This window comes from Kogia breviceps, chromosome 10 (genome assembly GCF_026419965.1).
Source record: "Kogia breviceps isolate mKogBre1 chromosome 10, mKogBre1 haplotype 1, whole genome shotgun sequence".
Taxonomy (NCBI): Eukaryota; Metazoa; Chordata; class Mammalia; order Artiodactyla; family Physeteridae; genus Kogia; species Kogia breviceps.
The window spans coordinates 66840826-66859126 of record NC_081319.1 but is presented as its reverse complement, the minus strand read 5'-3'; the positions used below and the strand labels follow the sequence as shown (position 1 = coordinate 66859126).

At 39.8% G+C, this 18301-nt stretch overlaps 1 protein-coding gene across 47 annotated transcripts in view; it reads left to right on the top strand.

Annotated features, from left to right (window-relative positions):
- MLIP (muscular LMNA interacting protein) overlaps positions 1–18301 on the top strand; it is a 269496-nt gene that overhangs the window by 95927 nt on the left and 155268 nt on the right. Inside the window, exon 2 of one of the 47 annotated variants that reach the window (XM_067005947.1) lies at positions 2177–2342. The exons of 44 other annotated variants lie outside the window; for them this stretch is intronic. In XM_067005947.1, the coding sequence (XP_066862048.1) occupies positions 2340–2342 (3 nt within the window). In that variant the 5' untranslated portion in view covers positions 2177–2339. Of the gene's footprint in view, positions 1–2176; positions 2343–17012; positions 17068–18301 lie in introns of those variants that run through there. 2 more of the 47 variants (XM_067005966.1, XM_067005955.1) reach the window with 2 other exon arrangements.

Here is an 18301-nt window from a genome sequence, read left to right as displayed (position 1 = left end):
CAATCTCTGATATGCCTGGTTTCTTCACTGGAGGAATGAAGATGCTCCTACCAAGCCCACAGCCTCATGAGGATGCTGATGAGATGATGTGAGCTGGTAAAGCAGGGCCAGCAGCCCACACGTGGCCCACCATCTGCTTTTGTAGATAAAGTTGAACTGGAACCCCAGCATGCCCATGATGTGCATGTTTTTTGTGACTGCTTTTACCCAGCTGAGTAGGTGTAACAGTTGTGACCCCAAAAGCCTAAAATATCTACTCTCTGGCCCTTTCCAGAAAAAGTCTGCCGACTCCTGAGAATTATTTCATCGTGAATGTAGAACACTTACTGTTTCTGGCACATGGTAAATTCCAAAGAAGAGCAGCTATTCTCATTATATAGTGGTAGTAGAGTTTAGGGTGAATTATGATAGTGTTGGTGATGATAATAATAGAGATAATGATGTGTTAATAGTAAAGATGGTGATAATGATGAAAAATTAATTCTTTGGCTACCAGCTTCAAATTCTTTAACACTATTATAGAAACCACCCCTTCTATTGACAGCTACTTAACACTTAAGGTTTTTTTCCCTTCCCCTGGTATCATAATTAATTTTCAGGAAAGGATCTGAAACTGTGGTACAAGGTAAAAGAATGAAGTTCTAGATTTTAAGCTTAATCAGCAGATGTAGGGAGATATTTCGAAGGGAAGCCCAGAACTTCTTGTCCATTTCTGCAAAAAGTGGCCACTAATCTCTTCTTACTTATTTTTTCATGCTGGACAACTCCTTTGAAAATGTATGTGGAGTGTTCATGATTTTTGTTTTTCCCTAAGATCACACTTAAGTGTGTACCAGAGGCCTTCACCTGTGTTGGGCTTTGTGATGAGTCCTGGTCATTTTCCCAGATCCCATGGATTTCCTGGGAAACATGTGTTTGCTTTTCTGTTTTTCTTGATTTGCAAAGCTAAGGAAAGGGGAAGAAAGAATTTGTTTTTATTCATAATTTCTAGGCTACAGTAAGAAGGTTTCCTATAAAGTGGATAATTTTGCTAACCTATGGCCTAAAAAATGTAACCCATTGTTACCATCAAGTAAAATTCGAAGTGAGACTCACTCAGAAACTTAGCATCTGTTTCTTCTCCAGGTTATAAATTCACAAATAGGATCTGTTTCTCCCTTGCAAGCAGTTTCCCTGGCAACGAAACCACCTTTCTATGATCAGAGCACTTTGTCACTTTTCTTTTTTTGCAGTACGTGGGCCTCTCACTGTTGTGGCCTCTCCCGTTGTGGAGCACAGGCTCCGGACGCGCAGGCTCAATGGCCATGGCTCACGGGCCCAGCCGCTCCGCGGCATGTGGGATCCTCCCAGACCGGGGCACGAACCCGTGTCCCCTGCATCGGCAGGCGGACTCTCAACCATTACGCCACCAGGGAAGCCCCACTTTGTCACTTTTGAAGTTTGACTTTCTGACAAGACTTCTGGCTCAGGGAGATGAAAAAAACAACATCCAAACACAAACATTTCAAAGACATCCAAGTGGTGGATTACAAATGGGAACTCCATTGAGGTGACTTTGCTGTGGATGGTGTGTCAGACAGCATCACCGCCACCCTCCCCAGCCAACTGGCGAAGACAGCAATCTCTGGAAGTAGCTATCTTTGTAGCAGAGAACAGATGGGAGTGATGCTCTGAGTGGATAAATTACCATAAAGTTATATTCTGGGAAGTGGCAGGTAGAGGAGAGGTAGAAAGATTTGCAGCAGGCCACCTCGCCAAGTGAGCTCACCTAGGGATTGTTCAATCTTGCTCATCTCTAGGCTAAAATAAAAGAATTGGTCACAACCCAGATACATCATAGGAACACAGCCTTCTCCTCTCTATGCTCACAAACGACCAGGATCAAGTGAGAGGATGCTGGTCTTGGCTGATCCTCTGACTGGTTTTTCACTTATTACTATTATTATTATTGTTTAGCCCTGGTGATTTCTCCCCCTGCTTTTTCCCCCTATGGTCAATCAGTGACCAGAGTCAGAACCTCATTCAATTCTGGGTTTCCTTCCCCCAAAATCCTCTGCCAACCGCCGCTGTAGCTGGAGTGCAGTTGGGAGTGAATGGAGTATTTGGGGTAGGAAAGTGGGCAGAGTAAACAAGAAAGGTGCCTGTTTCCTTATGTCAACTGCTACTCACCCTTCAGAAAGAGTGGAAAGACCTATAGAAATTGATGAGACTCTGCAGAGACCCCCGGATGAGCATAGAGTGAAGGAGGATTGGAGGATCAGAGAAAAACAGAAACAATAACGGGGGAAACTTCATCAGAGTGTTTTTGTCGTGAGCTTGCTTCCACGATCTCCAGATGAATGGTGAGTTTTCTTCCTCGGAAGATTTCCCCCAGGAGAACAGTGTCCCTCATAGAAGCAGGTGGAATGGGCAGCTCCGTCCCACGTACTCCTACTTCAGATGGGGGGTGTGTGTTTGAAAGCCCTGGCAGCAGCTAGCGTGGTGGGAGGCATTAGATGGAATTAAGAAAAAGGCATGTTCTGCAAAACAAGGGATTTAGAGCTTTTGTGAAGTCAGTGCTGATTCCAGGAAGCAGAAGGAAAAGGTTTAAAATGTTTCTTCTTCCCTTCCTTCCTTCCTTCCTTCCTTCCTTCCTTCCTTCCTTCCTTCCTTCCTTCCTTCCTTCCTTCTTTCCTTCCCCCCCTCTCTCCCTCCTTCCTTCCTTCCTTCCTTCCTATGTTGGCTGCTCCGCACAGTTTGTGGGGTCTCAGTGCTCTGACCACGGATCAAAACTGGGCCACGTCAATGAAAGTGCCAAATCTTAACCACTGCACCACCAGGGAACTAAAAAGATCTTTTCTTATAAAGGCACTTTTAAATACCTTTTTTAAAAGTGTGAGTGGATTCATCTCAGGAACTTCATACCAATTATGTTTCTTAGGCTAAGTATAGAGTAAGTCTTCTGTAAATATTTATCAGACTCCTATTGTTGGTTTAATATTAAAATTGGTGTGTTGGGCAGAGAAGTATAGAATTCAGACACAGGGGAGTGGAAACAGAGATGGGTACCCAGCTTCCTCTTTGAGGAAGGTCTTGCTGCCCAGTGCAGGGAGTGTGTTGGGCAGACAGCCTCTATCTGTCACCTTGCTCAGGTCTGCCTCACCTGCAGAGAGATGCCATGCTAAAGTCACACCTTCCCAGCGCAGCCCACACTGGGCGAAGGCCCAGCCACTTTGGCTGGATGTGGGATGCTATTGTGGTAATACTCACTCCTGAGCTCCCTACACAATCAGCCTCAGCATCACAGTTCAACTTCTCCCTCTCCGATTCTGCTTCTTCCCCATCCCTCATTGTTGTTGATCTCTTGTAAATACCTAACACCCCGGACTTTGTTTCAGGATCTGTTTCTGGAGAACCCAACTTGTGACCCCGGGTTATTAATGATCTTACAGATAATCCAAGAGGCAAGATTGTCCTATGGGGATAATTGATGATGTGGAACAGAATAGAAATGCTATAACATTCAGATGAGAGGGACAGAGATGAGCATTTCAAAAATCAGTTATGGGCTCCTGCTGGATCTGGACCATTTTGTTGAGCAAGCCCAAGACACTTGAGGGTGAGAAAGCAGTACAGGCAAAGTGAGTGGGAGACTGTGAGGGAAGGGGGCCTGACTAGAATAAGGGTTGCATGTCAGAGAAGAGTCAGCTATCGAAATATTGTTAATTCACTTAAGATCAGATCTGGCTGTAGACAGGAGAGAAACCTCATGATAGACATTTAATTCTCTCTCACATTATTAAAAAAAAGTTCGGATGTTGTTGGTCCTGACCTTGATTGGCGGCTCCCCCTGTCAATTCATGAATCTATCTATCATTTTAAGAGTGAAGCTTTCTATCATCAGGGTCTCATATAGCTGCCAGAGATCCAGCCATCACATCAGAATTCCAGACAGCAGGATGGAGAATGAGACAAAGAAGGACATGCCACACCATTTTAAGGAGACTTACTTCTAATTACATCTCATTGGTCACAGCTTAATCACATGGCCACACCTATAAGAAAGGGAGGTGTAGAATGTAACATTTAAACTAGTCAATGACATACAGCTGAAAAAAATTCTTTTTATTACAACTGAAGAATATATTACCATATTTTCTTTCAGATGATGGAAACAAATGATAGAAAATAATAAAAAGCCTAAAATCTTGTGTCTTGAAATTGATGGGGGCAGTAAAACATTTTAGAAATTATGGAGAAGAAGAGTTATTTGATATATGAGTGTGGAATGGCAAAAGATTTTGGACAAATTCAATTGGATATTAATATTAATAATCATCTAACACGTTTTCTGTGGACCAGGAACTACGTCAAACGCTTTACATCTGTTGTATTGTTTAATGGAGCCTATGAGGTAGATTTCCTAAATGATCTATTATAGATGAGGACATGGAGATTTCAAGAAATTAAGAAATTGATCAAAGTCACACAACTTGCAAACGGCAGAGCCATGTTTGTCAAGCCCCCCAATCCAACCACTTGCACTATGGTGCTCGTATCAAACATTAGAGAGGAAAAGCTGGAGCTCAGGAGAGAGGACAGAGGTGGAGGTGCTGGTGGGGAGCCAGCCAGTGCCTAGGAGGGTTGAAACCATGAGAGCAGAGGACAACCAAGCAAAAGGAAGAGGAGGCATTAAGTGTTGAGTCTTTGGGCTCTTTCTCCTGGAGGAGGAGCAGCAGAGGAGAAACTGGGGAAGAACTAGGCAGGGAGGGTTCCGAGAGACCCAGAGAAAGACTTTCTTGACTGTGAAAGGAGCCAACAATGTCTATAACACAGACGTTCAGAAAAAAGTCAATTATCTGAGCAGTAAGAGGTCATTCATTCTTTCGAAGTAAGTGTTGAAAATGGGATGTGGGAATGGATGGAGGAAGGTTGGAAAAAATGGACCAACTATTTAAAACCTATCTGGTCATCCTGTTGTTAACAATGGTTGATCATAACCGTGAATATTTATGGAGTGTTTACTCTATGCTGGGTTCTGTTCTAAGGGTTTATGTGCACCCCAAGGGGTAGCTACTCTGATTATTCCCATTTTACAGATGAGAAAATTGAGTCATCGGTCTAAAGTTACACAGCTATTTAGTGGCAGAGTTGGGACCCAAACCCAGCAGTCTGGCTCCTGAGCTCATGGTTAGGAGTTTAGAAAAGCCAAAGTTTTCTTAAAAAGTAATGAAATGGCAAGAATCCACAGATGTTTTTTTCTGAGGTAAAAATCTCACGTCCATCTTCATAGGAATTGTTAAAGGTATTTAGTGATTATTCTTTCTTCTTTCCCTAAAAAAACTGTTTTGAAGAGGGATCAGTTTTGTTTTATTTTTTCCTGTGTCAATTTTTAAAGAGAAAAAATAGTTTAAAAATAATTTAAGTGAAATTTGAAAACATTGAGGGAACATATATTGCATTTTTGATGGTAAGCTTATTGAGAGAATTGAAATGATACATTATGGTCCTTAGTAAATATCTCCAGAAAGAAAGAGGGCATTCTCTTTTTACAGAAAAACATTTTAATAATTCTGCACTGGAACAATGATTTTTTTGTGTCTCAAATTCCTTTATGCCTACAGACAGTCCAGCTGAATGTCATTAGAACCTCTAGAGCTTATTTTCACATAGCTTGAAGCCTCACTCATCACCTACACAGTCACATGTTGATTTGAAAAAAATATATATATACATGTAACTGCACATGATACACATGGGAAGCCTATTGGAATCTAAGACTTACAGATGCCAGCCTTACAGCATTCCTAACCCTTTCAGGTAACCAGATTTATTCATGTCAATATGGGCTTTCAAAAGACTGAGAAGTAATTCTTAAAATATTTCTACCCGGAATCTTATAGTTTTCGAATAAAATTTTCAAATAAAATAGTACTATGATATTCAAAATTAGAGACTCTTGAAAAGTGTTTCTGTTTAGTATTTGCTGGTTACTGTAATAGGCAGATTTGAAAGGAATAGATTTGCCTTTCCATGCAGACTAATCAATGAACAAAATCATAGGTGGGAAGAGAGTTTCATTATATATAGAGATGTAAAATAAAAAGGCAAGAAAAAATAGTAAAAGTTGATCAGAAAAAAAAAAAAAAGAACTCAAAATACTGATCTTAAAGAAAAGTACTTGGGAGTATATATTCAGTAATAATATATATTTTTGAAATTTTAGAATGATTACAGAACTGGCATTTATTGGTTTTAAATATATACTTAACGTTAGATTGCTGGTCCCATTGGGCAGCACAATATTATAGCTACAGCTACAACAATAGCTGATCATTTCTGAGAGTTTAATCATATGGTGAGCCTCATATTGAGAATGTCTCATGTATCATTTCATTTAATTATCCTCAAATTCCTATGAGTTAGATAATCTAGTTTCTTTATGGAAATGAGGGAGACATTCTTCACTGCAAATTTTTAATGCTCTCTTTATTCTAACCTGTGGACAAATTCCATAAGTAGGTAAAGTGCTTTTTTCAGGTAAGAAGGTTGCTATTTCAGTTTCCCTTTCATGATGTATAAAATACCTTAAATAATGATCTATTTTATTAACTTGAATATTTTCCTTCTTACGTCCTGCATATTACTTCATTGCACACTGAGAGAAGATAGTTAAGAGACATGTTTTCCTTGCATTATCTCCTGTATTGCTTCTTAAAATCCCACCTTTGAAACCCTAGCCATTTCTGAACTAGGAAGCATCCTGTCATCTAATGTGATGTAGTCAGAGAAGTGACAGTGGAAGGTTAAATTTCAGTAGCTACTGACTTACCACTAATAAGGTGAGTCATGGGGAGAAAAGCTTTGCCTTTTATTTTCTATTTCTTTATACTTGACCCCTAGCACCTTTATTTCTGACCTCTTCTTTTCTTTAGGGTTGGCATGCACTATTAATTAATTCATTCAACAAATATATATTTAGTATCTAAGTGTTAAGTACCAGAGATGCAGTGGTGATCCAAAAGGGCATCATTAATTCCTGTCTTCTTGGAAGACTGCTCAGCAGTGTTGGTCCCAGGACACCTCTCGTCCTGGGGGAATATACTGGCTACTGTAGCCATCAGCTGGTTTTTCCCCTCTGTGGAAATTCTGGTGTCAACCTAAAAAAAAAAAAAAAAGAAAAGATCATCCCAATGTGCTTTGATTCACTGGCATCTCTTCACCCACTCAATTACTCTTTTACAAATGCATATGCACCTTCTTTCAGGATAGCCCTTCGGTGTAAGTCATGATTGATTCTGGAGGATACAGAGCATTGAACGTTGAGCCTATTAATGTATTGCTGGAGTGTTCTGTAACTCCTGATGAATCTGTTTTTCTGCAGTTGTGGGCAAGTCACAGCGTTTGTAAAGGATCTTTAGGATGACAGTAGATGAGGATGAAGATGGTTAAAATCTGCCTTTCTGTTTTGTTTTGGAGTGAACACATTAAAGGGAGAAAATAGAGGACACCACAAGAAAACATGGTAGTATTCTGAGACTGTATCCATTAGAGATTTTTGTTAAACCTTATACATTTCATCTGTCCTAGAAAGAAAGAGAGAAATTAACATTTACTGTTTGCCAACTGTGTGTTGGGCCCTACATCAGAATCTTACATGTCATCTCATTTAATTTTCACATTCACCCTCTGAGATTTGGATGCCTTTATTATGCCCATTTTATCGATGGAGAAATGAAAGCTCGTGGAATTTAAATAACTATCATAGTGTTGTCAGCTAATTATTGGTAGATTTATGGTTTGAATCTGACTCCACATTTCATTGTTTCCATTAGTAGAATTAATAAATTGATGGTATAAAACATGTCAGAGTTCACACATTAGTTTAGATGTTTCTGAAGATAAATATTGTTTATTAAATATAAGGAAATACTTGTCATAAACATATTTAGCGATCCAACAATATTTTTCTGGGTCTGTGTTGCACTATCCTTATTGAAATTTAGGTAGCTTTAGCATTCATACCAATACAATTGGATTTTTTGCTGATATCTCATTTCCATTATAAAGTTATGTTGCAAAATAACCATGCATTGTTTTTGTAGCAAGAATGACATAGAGACAGTTAGAAAATAATAGTGATGAAAGCTAGAAAAGTCAGAGTGTATAGTCTCATTTTGGGAATGAATACTGGAGGCTTTAGGGCAACATTCATCTGAGTCCAATGCTCTTTAACCTTGTTAACAACAAAATCTTTGCTGGCTACTCTCTCCTGAACCTTTCTTATCACTTGTCTGTAAGTGATTATCTCTATGGTAAGGCTGGCAGAAGCAGTTAGCAAATAAGAGTCCACATGAAACTGGGTTCTAGCCAGGCAGACAGAGATTCATACCCAATTACATCTTGTGCTCGTTAAGCAAGTAATTTAATCTCCCCAAGTCTCAATTTTCTTACTTGTCTGATGGACATGATAATTCTCTTGCTGGCTTGTGAGAAATTTAAGAGATGATCTATACTAAGTACCCAGAATATTATCACATAAAACTCATTAAATGATATTTATACATAGTATAAATTGGATCAAATCTGTTCTGGGATGAGTAGGTCGAGTGTGTCGGGTGGCCAGGGTGAGAGACCAAGGCTGCCAAGATTGGAGGCATGATCTAGGCCAGAGAAGTTTCTCCATTTCCCTCCAAGCACCCTGGCCCCTCACACACCCTTTGGATGCTGATTCCTTCTATCCGCTCTTAAAACATTCACAGCTTTGGCATTCAGTGTGGGCTGATACTTTTATATGTGAACTATCTTCAAAGTAACAAATATACAGTGATTAAATCACTCTTATTTCTCTATGGCCCCTGTTACTGTGTTGCAGGAAGGGGGACCCCTTCTAGGGTCCAAGACTGGGCTCTTGTCTAACACTCAGAAATGAATCGTCTGAGGAGACACATGTGCTGACAAAGCCAAAGAATTTATTGGGAAGGGGCGCCAGGGCGGAGAGCAGCAGGATAAGACTCTGCCATGTGGCTCACGGTCTCAGGTTTTATGGTAATGGGGTTAGTTTCCGGGTTGTCTCTGGCCAATCATCTTGCCTGGCCCATATTTGGTCTGACTCAGGGTCCATTCTGGTGGTGCGTGCATTTCTCCGCCAAGAAGGATTCCAGTGCAAAGGATTCTGGGAGGTTGGTAGGACATATTATTGTCTGGCATCTCCTCTCTCCTTTTGGACCCTCCCAAATTCTCCTGGTTAGTTTTCCTCGGCAGCACCATGTCCCTTGTCGGGAACTCCTCCTGTGAGATAACTCATGTAAGTGGTTATCACTGTAGTTGGCCAAGGTGGGCAGTTTTGGTCAGTGGTCCCCTAACAACTGTATGTTCCTTGAAGACAGAAATCTCGCTTGCCCTCTCTGAATCCTCCATACAACCCTTATGTATGCCCATGGTCATTTGTTTATTTAATGGACATTTATTGACCCCCTGCTATGTGATAAGCCCTATACTAGGTGCTGGGGGTACAGCAGGAGACAAAATAGAAAATTCCCATTGTCCTGGTGCTTATGTTCCAACTGGGGAGCCACGCATTAAAGAATTCGCTGTACGTGTAATCACATAGTTTTAATAGCAGCACATGCTATGCAGAAGTACAAGGCCTAAGAGAGCAGCAACAGGTGACTGTGTCTCACCCCGGAAGACATGGAAGGAGTCTTCAGGTAGTGATTTTATGAAGTATACTGAGGGTCAGCAATTGTGTTAACCTCATCATGCAAATTAAAATGATTCACCATAGAATCTCTGAGTTTCTTAGAACTCAGCAGGGTGAAGAGAAATGAAGCAGGGAGATGGTTGCTGGAGTGCACTGCAAGCAGAAGAAACAGTAGACCAACCATTTATCTTGCCCCATGTTTTAAAAGATAACATAGTTAGCCCTTCCTATCATTCCCATCCCCAACCAATACCCAATTGTTATTTATGAGAAGGGAAAAATAACTTATTGAATACGTGCTGTTAAACTTCCTCCATAGCCTATTGTATAATGCCATTTTTAGCCTCACAACAGTTTTGAGATATTATGGCCTCAGTATTGCAAATAAGTAGGCTGATTATGCCTTGGTTTGCCCCGTGTAGTCCCATTTTATGAATTACTAATTGTGCTCCCCCATCTTTCACACTCGAGAGTGTCCCAGTTTGTGTGATGAATTCTGTGGTACTAAATAAAGGAGGTTAAGAGAGATCAAGAATCTGCCTTGGGTCACACAGCTAGTAAGTGGCAAAGGATGGGGATACCATACCAGTACTCTCTCACCTAAAGCCCCATGCTCTCTCTTCTGTATTGCAAACACAGTCAGTTAGTTCTACCCTTCTTCTATTGCTATTTTATTCTTCTAATTATGGTTAGGTAGTTCAAGAAAAGAATGGACAGACTCTGGCTTTCTGACATTTGTCTTCAGTTATTCTGCAGAGTCATGAATTTTTATAGAGTACAATGAAGAAAAATGATGGATTAAGATAAAATATAAAATATGTAGAGGAAGTAGTAGTTGTTTTCTTGGTATGCACATTTTTGCACTTATATCTAGCCTATTCTTTATGTTGACCAATATAAGGAAGCTAATTTAAAATACAGTTGCTTCAGAAAGAGCAGATGTGACTCTACTGACAAAACATTGGTTATGATCTCTCTGTGACAAGACACCTGTGGGCAGGGGTGTTTCATGACTTATCCTGGTGGGCAGAGCCTGAGTGTAAAGCGTTTAGAGCTTTTAAAAATAAATTAAAACTTTTATCTGAGCCATCCTAAAAACACTTTTTGAACACAGTTTTCATCAGCAAAACTGAGTAATACAGATAAAATTTTTATCTGTAGAATATGATGAAGACTTTTGAGGGCATTCTTCATATGTAAATATACCTGGAACATAAAATAGGAGGTTATTGCTTCACCTTTATTTTATTTTTTTAAACATCTTTATTGCAGTCTATTGGTTTACAATGGTGTGTTTGTTTCTGCTGTATAACAAAATGAATCAGCTATACATATACATATATCTCCATATCATCTCCCTCTTGTGTCTCCCTCCCATCCTCCCTATCCCACCCTTCTAGTAGACACAAAGCATCGAGCTGATCTCCCTGTGCTATGTGGCTGCTTCCTACTAGCTATCTATTTTATATTTGGTAGTGTATATATGCCCATGCCATTCTCTCACTTCGTCCCAGCTTCCCCTTCCCCTTCCCTGTGTCCTCAGGTCCATTCTCTACATCTGTGTCTTTATTCCTGTCCTGCCCCTAGGCTCTTCAGAACCTTTTTTTTTAAGATTCCATATATATGTGTTAACATACGGTATTTGTTTTTCTCTTTCTGACTTACTTAACTCTGTATGATAGTCTCTAGATCATCCACCTCACTACAAATAACTCAGTTTTGTTTCTTTTTATGGCAGAGTAATATTCCATTGTATAAATGTGCCACATCTTCTTTACCCATTCATCTGTTGATGGACACTTAGGTTGCTTCCATGTCATGGCTATTGTAAATAGAGCTGCAATGAACATTGTGGTACATGACTCTTTTTGAATTATGGTTTTCTCAGGGTATATGCCCAGTAGTGGGATTGCTGGGTCATATGGTAGTTCTATTTTTAGTTTTTTGAGGAACCTGCATACTTTTCTCCATAGTGGCTGTATCAATTTACATTCCCACCAACAGTGCAAGAGGGTTCCTTTTTCTCCACACCCTCTCCAGCATTTATTGTTTGTAGATATTTTGATGGTGGCCATTCTGACCTGTGTGAGGTGATACCTCACTGTAGTTTTGATTTGCATTTCTCTAATGATTAGTGATGTTGGGCATCCTTTCATGTGGTTTTTGGCAATCTGTATATCTTCTTTGGAAAAATGTCTATTTAGGTCTTTCTGTCCATTTTGATATTGAGCTGCATGAACTGCTTGTATATTTTGGAGATTAATCCTTTGTCAGTTGTTTCATTTGCAAATATTTTCTCCCATTCTGAGGGTTGTCTGTTCGTTTTGTTTATGGTTTCCTTTGCTGTGCAAAAGCATTTGAGTTTCGTTAGGTCCATTTGTTTATTTTTGTTTTTATTTCCATTTCTCTAGGAGATGGGTCAAAAAGGATCTTGCTGTGATTTATGTCATAGAGTGTTCTCCCTATGTTTTCCTCTAAGAGTTTTAGTGTCTGGCCTTACATTTAGGTTTTTAATCCATTTTGAGTTTATTTTTGTGTATGGTATTAAGGAGTGTTCTACTTTCATTCTTTTACATATAACTGTCCAGTTTTCCCAGCACCACTTATTGAAAAGGCTGTCTTTTCTCCATTGTATATTCTTGCATTCTTTATCCAAGGTAAGGTGACCATATGTGTGTAGGTTTATCTCTGGGCTTTCTATCCTGTTCCATTGATCTATATTTCTGTTCTTGTGCCAGTACCATACTGTCTTAATTACTGTAGCTTTGTAGTATAGTCTGAAGTCTGGAGCTTGATTCCTCCTGCTCCGTTTTCCTGTGTCAAGATTGCTTTGGGTATTCAAGTTCTTCGTGTTTCCATACAAATTGTGAAATTGTTTGTTCTAGTTCTGTGAAAAATGCCATTGGTAGTTTGATAGGGATTGCACTGAATCTGTAGATTGCTTTGGGTAGTATAGTCATATTCACAATGTTGCTTCTTTGATTGGCAATCCAAGAACATGGTATATCTCTCCATCTGTTTGTATCATCTTTAATTTCTTTCATCAGTGTCTGCAAACAGGTCTTTTGTCTCCTTAGGTAAGTTTATTCCTGGTATTTTATTCTTTTTGTTGCAGTGGTAAATGGGAGTTTTTCCTTAATTTCTCTTTCAGATTTTTCATCATTAGTGTATAGGAATGCAAGAGATTTCTGTGCATTAATTTTGTATCCTGAAACTTTACCAGATTCATTGATTAGCTCTAGTAGTTTTCTGGTAGAATCTTTAGGATTCTCTATATATAGTATCATGTCATCTGCAAATAGTTTACTGTTTTACTTCTTTTCTGATTTGGATTCCTTTTATTTCTTTTTCTTCTCTGATTGCTGTGGCTAAAACTTCCAAAACTATGTTGAATAATAGTGGCAAAAGTGGGCAACCTTGTCTTGTTCCTGATCTTAGAGGAAATGGTTTCAGTTTTTCACCATTGAAAATGATGGTGGCTGTGGGTTTGTCATATATGGCCTTTATTATGTTAAGGTAAGTTCCCTCTATGCCTATTTTCTGCAGGGTTTTTATCATAAGTGGGTGTTGAATTTTGTTGAAAGCTTTTTCTGCATCTATTGAGATGATCATATGGTTTTTCTCCTTCAATTTGTTAATATATGGTTTATCACATGATTGATTTGCATATCTTGAAGAATCCTTGCCTTCCTGGGATAAACCCCACTTAATCATGTGTATGATCCTTTTAATGTGCTGTTGGATTCTGTTTGCTTGTATTTTGTTGAGGATATTTACATCTATGTTCATCAGTGATATTGTTCTGTATTTTTCTTTTTCTGTGGAATCTTTGTCTCATTTTGGTATCAGGGTGATGGTGGCCTCATAGAATGAGTTTGGGAGTATTCCTCCCTCTACTATATTTTGGAAGAGTTTGAGAAGGATAGGTGTTAGCTCTTCTCTAAATGTTTGATAGAATTCTCCTGTGAAGCTGCCAGGTCCTGGGCTTTTGTGTGTTGGAAGATTTTTAATCGCAGTTTCTATTTCAGTGCTTGTGATTGGTCTGTTTATATTTTCTATTTCTTCCTGGTTCAGTCTCGGAACATTGTGCTTTTCTAAGAATTTGTCCATTTCTTGCTGGTTGTCCACTTTGTTGGCATGTAGTTGCTTGTATAATCTCTCATGATCCTTTGTATTTCTACAGTGACAGTTGTTACTTCTCCTTTTTCATTTCCAATTCTATTGATTTGTGTCTTCTCCCTTTTTTTCTTGATGAGTCTGGCTAATGGCTTATCAATTTTGTTTATCTTCTCAAAGAACCAGCTTTTAGTTTTATTGAACTTTGTTATCATTTCCTTCATTTCTTTTTCATTTATTTCTGATCTGATCTTTATGATTTATTTCCTTCTGCTAACTTTGGGGTTTTTTATGCTTCTTTCTCTAACTGCTTTAGGTGTAACATTAGGTTGTTTATTTGAGATGTTTCTTGTTTCTTGAGTAGGATTGTATTGCTATAAACTTCCCTCTTAGAACTGCTTTTGCTGCATCCCATAGGTTTTGGGTTGTCGTGTTTTCATTCTCATTTGTTTCCAGGTATTTTTTGATTTCCACTTTGATTTCTTCAGTGGTCTCTTGGTTATTTAGTAGTGTATTGTTTACCCTCTATGTGTTTGTACTTTTTGCAGAATTTTTCCCTGTAATTGATATCTAGTCCCATAGCATTGTGGTTGGAAAAGATACTTGATATGATTTCAGTTTTCTTAAATTTACCAAGGCTCTATTTGTGACCCAAGGTATGTTCTATCCTGGAGAATATTCCATGTGCACTTGAGAAGAAAGTGTAATCTGCTGTTTTTGGATGGAAAGTCCTATAAATATCAATGAAGTCCATCTTGTTTAATGTATCATTTAAAGCTTGTGTTTCCTAATTTATTTTCATTTTGGATGATCTGTCCATTGGTGAAAGTGGGGTGTTAAAGTCCCCTACTATGATTGTGTTACTGTCGATTTCCGCTTTTATGGCTCTTAGTATTTGCCTTATGCATTGAGGTCCTCCTATGTTGGGTGCATATATATTTATAATAGTTATATCTTCTTCTTGGATTGATCCCTTGATCATTATGTAGTGTCCTTCCTTGTCTCTTGTAACATTCTTTATTTTAAAGTCTATTTTGTCTGATATGAGAATTGCTACTCCAGCTTTCCTTTGATTTCCATTAGCATGGAATATCTTTTTCCATCCCCTCACTTTCAGTCTGTATGTGTCCCTAGGTCTGAAGTGGGTCTCTTGTAGGCAACATATATACGGGTCTTGTTTTTGTATCCATTCAGCCAGTTTATGTCTTTTGGTTGGAGCATTTTATCCATTTATATTTAAGGTAGTTATTGATATGTATGTTCCTATTACCATTTTCTTAATTGTTTTGGGTTTGTTACTGTTCCTGTTGTTTTTGGTGTCTGCTTCCAGTGGGTAAGGCTGGTTCAGTGGGTTGTGTAGGCTTCCTGGTGGAGGGGAATGGTGCCTGTGTTCTGGTGCATGAGGCTGGATCTTGTCTTTCTGGTGGGCAGCACTATGTCTGGTGGTGTGTTTTGGGGTGTATGTGAATTTTTTATGATTTTAGTCAGCCTCTCTTCTAATGCGTGGGGTTGTGTTCCTTTCTTGCTAGTTGGCATAGGGTGTCCAGCACTGTAGCTTGCTGGTTGTTGAGTGGACCTGGGTCTTTGCATTGAGATGGATATCTCTGGGAGAGGTTTCATTGTTTGATATCATGTTGGGCCAGTGTGTCTCTGGTGGACAAATATCCTAAACTTTGCTCTTCCACCTCAGATGCTCAGGCTCGACACTGGGCAGAGAACCAAGACCCTGTCAGTCACACAGCTCAGAAGAAAAGGGAGGAAAAACAAAGAAAGAAACGAAAGAGAAAAAATAAAGAAGTAAAATAGTTATTAAAATAGAAAATAATTATTAAAAATAAAAAATAAAAAAGTAACCAAAAAAAAGAGAGAAATAAAGAAGAGAGCAACCAAACCAAAATACAAATCCACCAATGATACCAAGCACTAAAAACTATACTAAAAAAACCCCAAAGAACTCCAAAAACCCTAACCCCAGGACAAATGGCAGAAGCAAAGCTATACAGACAAAAACACACATAGAAACATACACATACACACTCATGAAAAGAGAAAAAGGAAAAATATATATATATATAAAAGAAAGAGAGAAACCAAATCAATAAACAAATCTACCATTGATAATAAACTGTAAATACTAAACTAAGATAAACATAAAACCAGAAGCCAATTGGGTGCAGAAAGCAAACCCCAAGTCTATAGTTCCTCCCAACGTCTACTGCCTCAAATTTGGGATGATCTGTTGTCTATTCAGGTGTTCCACAGATGCAGGGTACATCAAGTTGTTTGTGGAGATTTAATCTACTCCTGAGACTGCTGGGAAAATTTCCCTTTCTCTGTTTGCACAGCTCCCAGAGTTTAGCTTTGGATTTGGCCCTGCCTCTCCGTGTAGGTCACCTGAGGGCATCTGTTCCCTGTCCAGAAAGGACGGCCTTAAAGGAGTGGCTGATTAGGGGACTCTGGCTCACTGAGGATGTGGGGAGGGAGGGGTACAGAATATGGTGGCAGAGGCTGGGGTGACGTTGCACCTGCCTGAGGCATGCCGTGTGTTCTCCCTTGAAAGTTGTCCCTGGATCACGGGACCCTGGCAGTGGCAGGATGCTCAGGCTCCCAGGAGGGAAGGTGTGGATAGTGACCTGTGCTTGCACATAGGCTTCTTGGTGGCTGCAGCAGCAGCCTTAGCGTCTCATGCCCGTCTCTGAGGTCCGCGCTGATAGCTGTGGCTCGCGCCCGTCTCTGGAGCTCCTTTAAGTGGCACTCTGAATCTCCTCTCCTCATGCACCCCGAAAACAATGGTCTGTTGACTCTTAGGCAGGTCTAGACTTTTTCCCGGACTCCCTCTCGGCTAGCTGTGGTGCACTAGCCCCCTTCAGGCTGCATTCACATAGCCAACCCCAGTCCTCCGAAGCCCGAGCCTCAGTGCTCAGCCCCTACCGGCCCCGGTGGGTGAGCTGACAAGCCTCTCAGGCTGGTGAGTGCTGATCGGCACCGATTTTCTGTGCAGGAATCTCTCCACTTTTCCCTCTGCACCCTGTTGCTGTGCTCTCCTCCATGGCTCTGAAGCTTGCCCCCCCCCCACCCCCCGCACTGTCCCCACCAGTGAAGGGGCTTCCTAGTGTGTGGAAACTTTTCCTCCTTCACAGCTCCCTGCCAGAGGTGCAGGTCCTGTCCCTATTCTTTTGACTCTGTTTTTCCTTTTTTCTTTTGCCCTACCCAGGTACGTGAGGAGTTTCTTGCCTTTGGGGAAGTCTGAGGTCTTCTGCCAGCATTCAGTAGGTGTTCTGTAGGAGTTATTCTACATGCATATGTAGTTTTGATGTATTTGTGGGGAGGAAGGTGATCTCCACGTCTTACTCCTCTGCCATCTTGAAGGCGCCCCTCTTCCCCTTTATTTTAAATAAAATACGTTTAAATCATATTATACCAAAAGTCATTTTGGAAATAAATATTACTTTGCTCTGTTCCTTTATGAAATTATGCTGTAAACTCTAAAGATGCTAGGGTTACTCTATTCACTTACAAATAAGACTTTATGAATTGTGATGTGGGCCAGAATTTAGGTTTCTCTTATGATGTATATAGAAGTGATTCTCTATATATGGAATCTCTCAGTATTTCTATTAAATTATAGGCTTTATCTCCAATGCTTTGCACCACACTTTATTAATATCTCTCTGGATATGTTTCAAGATCTTCTAGTCAATTTATTATCCATATTTTCAGTTCATATTCCTGTGCTACTGAATATATTCATGACCCATGGGCCCACGTGTATTTATAGTGCCCACTAGACATGGAATGTGGACCACCTCTTCCTTTCTTCCTAATTCAGAGGACTTCTGCCAATATCCATCTATCTAACTGTTCTCTCTTCCAAGCCTGTATCAGGAATAGCATTTCATCTAGTAACTTTGTGGAAACTTCTTGGTTTGTTTGACCAAAATATCTGTTTTTCATGCCTTCATCAAATATCACAGCAGAAAGACACCTTTGTGGACAGCCTAGTTCAACAGTTCACCCTGTGAGTGGGATGGAAGTGGGCATTGGGAAAGCCAGGGCTTCTGTGGCCACATAAATGTGAGAAGCTGTGGGCTAAGCCATGCTTGAAGGGCCTCTGGACCATGAGACATCTCCAAAAAGTCGATATGGAATAAACCAATTCCTAAATTTATTTGACCACATAATCCTTTCATCACTATTTATCTTGCAAGGCTGGTATTCTAAAGAAAGCACATTGGGAAACCAACACTGATTCTAGAATGTTGTTTTAGAAACAAACTGTCCCTGAGAAGTTAAGTGACTTACCCAAAACCTCACAGCTATTTGGTGGAAAATCTGAGATCAGAACAAATTTTGTCTGCTTTTGACCTAGATGGTTGGACAGTGCATAGCTCTGAGCATCTTGCTATTTCTTGCTACAGATATTTGTATGTAAGAGTCATGGGAGGAAGCTGACTGCAGTTACTCTCATTTTGTTATGACCTTTAGCCTCTAGAACTTTGATTC